The following is a 5,412-nucleotide window of genomic DNA, read 5'->3' on the forward strand; positions in this document are numbered from 1 at the left end:
ATATATATACACAGACAGACAGACAGATAGATATATATATACACAGACAGACAGACAGACAGATAGATATATATATACACAGACAGACAGACAGACAGATAGATATATATATACACAGACAGACAGACAGACAGATAGATATATATATACACAGACAGACAGACAGACAGATAGATATATATATACACAGACAGACAGACAGACAGATAGATATATATATACACAGACAGACAGACAGACAGATAGATATATATATACACAGACAGACAGACAGACAGATAGATATATATATACACAGACAGACAGACAGACAGATAGATATATATATACACAGACAGACAGACAGACAGATAGATATATATATACACAGACAGACAGACAGACAGATAGATATATATATAGACAGACAGACAGACAGACAGATAGATATATATATAGACAGACAGACAGACAGACAGACAGATAGATATATATATAGACAGACAGACAGACAGACAGACAGATAGATATATATATACACAGACAGACAGACAGACAGATAGATAGATATATAGACAGACAGACAGACAGACAGACAGATAGATATATATATACACAGACAGACAGACAGATAGATAGATATATAGACAGACAGACAGACAGACAGACAGATAGATATATATATACACAGACAGACAGACAGACAGATAGATAGATATATAGACAGACAGACAGACAGACAGATAGATATATATATACACAGACAGACAGACAGACAGACAGATAGATATATATATACACAGACAGACAGACAGATAGATATATATATACACAGACAGACAGACAGACAGATAGATATATATATACACAGACAGACAGACAGACAGACAGATAGATATATATATACACAGACAGACAGACAGACAGACAGATAGATATATATATACACAGACAGACAGACAGACAGACAGATAGATATATATATACACAGACAGACAGACAGACAGACAGATAGATATATATATACACAGACAGACAGACAGACAGACAGATAGATATATATATACACAGACAGACAGACAGACAGACAGATAGATATATATATACACAGACAGACAGACAGACAGACAGATAGATATATATATACACAGACAGACAGACAGACAGACAGATAGATAGATATATACACAGACAGACAGACAGATAGATATATATATACACAGACAGACAGACAGACAGACAGATAGATATATATATACACAGACAGACAGACAGACAGACAGATAGATATATATATACACAGACAGACAGACAGACAGACAGATAGATATATATATACACAGACAGACAGACAGATAGATAGATATATATATACACAGACAGACAGACAGACAGATAGATATATATATACACAGACAGACAGACAGACAGATAGATATATATATACACAGACAGACAGACAGATAGATAGATATATATATACACAGACAGACAGACAGATAGATATATACACAGACAGACAGACAGAGATATATATATATATATATATATATACACACACATATACAAACACGTGTGGGTATATATATATATATATAATGTGTGTGTATATATACACTCACGAATACGCGTATGCGTATACTCGTACACACGTATACTATATATATATCTCTCTATATATCTATATCTATATATAGATATATAGATATATATATATAAAAGATGTGTACACGCATATATACACACACACATTATATATATATATATATATATATATATATATATATATATATATATATATATATATATACACACATATATACACACGCATATAAAAAAAACACGTGTGGGTATGTGTGTGTATATATATATATATATATATATATGTGTATATACACTCACGAATACGCATATGCGTATACTCATACACATATATACTATATATATCTATCTATATATATAGATATATATATATATATAAAGTGTACACGCATATATACACACACATATATATTTAGGTGAAAAAACTATTTCATCTAAAACAGTGGAAAGTGAATTGCAGGGAGGCATTACAGTACCTTCTGCTGAGAATTCAGCACTGGACAGCTCCCTGCTATTACGAAGCCTGGGTTACTTGTGCAGGGGGAAAGGATCAGCACTGGACAGCTCCCTGCTAATACGAAGCGAGACCGGCGTCTCGGGAGCGAGCACGTCGGGCTGAAGCAAGCGCAGGGAGAAGAAGCGGCGGCCATCTTTGGGAAACTTTTTATAAGTTCATGAAACGCCAGAACTGTAAGTAGGAACCGGCTTTAAAAGCCATTTACATTGGTACTTAGTAATGTATGCTGAAGAAGGGGGACTGGGCAAAAAAAATATTTCACTGCTGCCTCGAGACATCTCCTTTAATCATACTGATCCTGGAATTAATTTAACAAGTTGTTTTATACCTCACGCTGAAAAACATGAAACATTTTTAAAAAAATAGAATTTACAGATTTTATTAATCTTGCCTCTGGAGAAAAAAAACAAAAAGTGATCAAAATGTTATGTACCCATGAATGAAGAATAAAGCTGATCACACAAAAAATAAGCCCGCACAGAGCTCTGTCGAGAAAAATAAAATAAAAGTTATGGCTCTTGGAATCCAACAACACTAAAGCAAATCTTTTTTTTAGAAAAAAAAAAGTCTAGTATACGAAAATAGCAAAACCTAAAAAACAGTATAAACTTGGTATCACCGAAATCGTGCTGACCCAAAGAATGTTATTACATTGTTCTGCATACTAAATGCCATAAAAACAAAATAAGAAAGAGTTCTACAATACATTATATGTGCCCAAAAGACATTAAAAAATACAAATTGTCTCGGGAAAAAACAAGCCCTCATACAGCTATGTCAACAGAAAAAGTCACTTCTGCTTTTCTACTGTTCCCAGTTACCGAACAAGAGAAGAAATTCAGGAAGTGAGGAGTAAAAGTGACCCGATCACCCTGCTGAAGGACAGGATGCTGAACAACAACTTGTCTAACGTGGAAGAACTGAAGGTATAGTTGTTTACACATCTGTGTTTTGGTTCTGAAAGGACGTTCTGTGGATTACTTATGCCGAATGCACACGGCCAGGTTGTTTTCTGCATGCGGGATACGGAAGCGGAATCCGACCCGGTGACCCCTGCGACTCTGTATTGTGCTTGTGCTGGCGTCGCTAGGCGACGACGCGAATTCCGCATCTTGTCTGCAGCTGTCACTGCGGATGGGCCACGGATAAGAGGGCTTCCATTGACTTCAATGGAAGTTTTCCACCCGGAATCTGGCTAAAAATAGAGCATGCTGCAACTTTTTTTTTTTTAAATATATATCGCTGCTTGTGGGCATGGAAACCCGCTTTTACATAGCGTGCTATGGCCGGTATTTGCTGTGGAATCCGGAGGCAGACGCCCGCTCCAGATTCTGCATTGCAAATCCAGCTGTGTGCATTGGGCCTTAAAATATGTGATTCTGGTCATATATTTTGACCTGTCTCTTCCCCCTCTCCATCACAACTGTTGTCTTTTTATAGGAAATTGACGTTGAAGTACGAAAAGAAATTGAGGAAGCTGCCCAGTTTGCCACCACCGACCCAGAGCCCCCTCTGGAGGAACTCGGAAATCACATTTATCACAACGAACCTACTTTTGAAGTGCGAGGTGCAAACCCTTGGATAAAGTACAAGTCTGTCAGCTAAACCTTCCATTTAGTCATGCAGGCAAGCCATGTCATCTTTAGTCTGTTACTCCTAGGTCCCAAATGTGGGAACTGGTCATTATTTCAGTTAACCCTCTCCAGTTGTAATGGGAATAAGCATCAGCTGTCTATTGCAGACTGTTTTACTTTATACTCCTGGGACTCTTGTGTTTGAAACTATTGAACCAAGTCGGCCAGTTGCCCTACAAATTGAAAGACCTCCAAGGGTTAAGAATGGCACTTTGGTACAGTACTGTATGTTCCCATTACTTTCTTGACTTATTTATATAAGGCCCTTGTTTTTAAATTTATCCAGAAGCTGAACATATGTCTTACCATATATGCATATTTTGCAGTCATTAAAACTGGCCGTGATGTATGTGGTGGTTTTCTCTTATTTCAGCACATCTTACGTTTTGGGCCATAAGGGAGTGTTCACACGTTGCAGGTTTGTCACAGATTTCACTCATTTGAAAGGCTGAAATCTGTGGTGAAAACCTACAGCATATATCAGCATGCTACAGATTTACAGCACAGGTCAACTTACACTGCAGATTTTCTCACAACATGTAGGTGGGATTTCCTAAAACCCTATGCACAATGCTTGCGCTGTAAATGCTGTTGATTCTGTCAACTATTTCCATTGCAGGAAAAGGGGATTTTTTTACTCACCGTAAAATCTCTTTCTCGTCTCGTCATTGGGGGACACAGCAAAGACCGTGGGATATAGCTTCTGCCACTAGGAGGCGACACTAAGCACAAAGTTAGCTCCGCCCTCTGGCTATATCCCTCGTGCCGACAGCAGGCTAATTAGTTTGTCATGCCAGCAGTTAGAATAGCCATGCAGGAGCAGAGAGACAACAATAGTTAGTCATATGACACATCAACAAAAAATTTAACTGTAATGAAAAACACGCAGCACCATGTGCGGCTTACAGAATCTGGAGTCCGACCAGGACCACCACTGTGTCATATCAAGAAAGAGGGGTGGGTGCTGTGTCCCCCAATGACGAGACGAGAAAGAGATTTTACGGTGAGTAAAAAATCCTCTTTTCCCCAGTCGTCTCCACGACCGCACCAATTGAGATTGCCTCCTCCTGATAGGACAGGAACACACTGAGAGGTTAAAAGCTCCCCCCTTCCCCACTTTCCTCAGTGTCTTCCTGTTCTGCCAGGAGACAGGATCCCTGAGAGGAGCTGGTGGAGAAGCCAGCCAGGATTACTTACAGGCGGATCGGAGGGCAGTGGGTGAGCCTGTCCTCCCTTCCAAGCCAGACGACTCCTGGGACGCCACATGGGGTGGTAACCCCCGGGCCAGGTTCCTCCCGCGGCGGCCCATGGGGGGTACAAAGCGGGAGCCTCAGTCCCCCTCGTCCTCCCTGACGTCATCGCGTTTGCATCAGGAGCAGAGGGGGCGGGGCTTAGCGCAGGAGTGCGAAAATTAAAAAAAAAAGAAATAGGGACCTGAGAGAAGCCAGAACAAACCAGCACTACAGGTCGCAGGGTGTCTGCAGCACCGGTATAGTAATGAGTGTTCCAGCCCCAGAGACAGCTGAAACCTCAGCCTCAACGGCCGTAAGTAGCCAGTGCGGCAAAAAATACAATGCAAATATCTAGTGTATTGTGTATGGAAAAATTGCATATTTACCCGAAAAATGCTTTATTTGTCAGGGGGATAAAAAAGACATCCCCCCCCCCCCCCCCCCCCCC

At 39.9% G+C, this 5,412-nt stretch overlaps 1 protein-coding gene across 1 annotated transcript in view; it reads left to right on the top strand.

Annotated features, from left to right (window-relative positions):
* Nucleotides 1-4,081, top strand: part of PDHA1 (pyruvate dehydrogenase E1 subunit alpha 1) — a 24,136-nt gene extending 20,055 nt beyond the window's left edge. The window contains exons 10-11 of the mRNA XM_066599839.1: nt 2,916-3,024; nt 3,539-4,081. Coding sequence (XP_066455936.1) covers nt 2,916-3,024; nt 3,539-3,703 — 274 coding nt within the window. The 3' untranslated portion in view covers nt 3,704-4,081. The remainder of the gene's footprint in view (nt 1-2,915; nt 3,025-3,538) is intronic.
* The last annotated feature ends 1,331 nt before the right edge of the window (nt 4,082-5,412 follow it).

This window comes from Eleutherodactylus coqui, chromosome 4 (assembly GCF_035609145.1).
Source record: "Eleutherodactylus coqui strain aEleCoq1 chromosome 4, aEleCoq1.hap1, whole genome shotgun sequence".
NCBI lineage: Eukaryota > Metazoa > Chordata > Amphibia > Anura > Eleutherodactylidae > Eleutherodactylus > Eleutherodactylus coqui.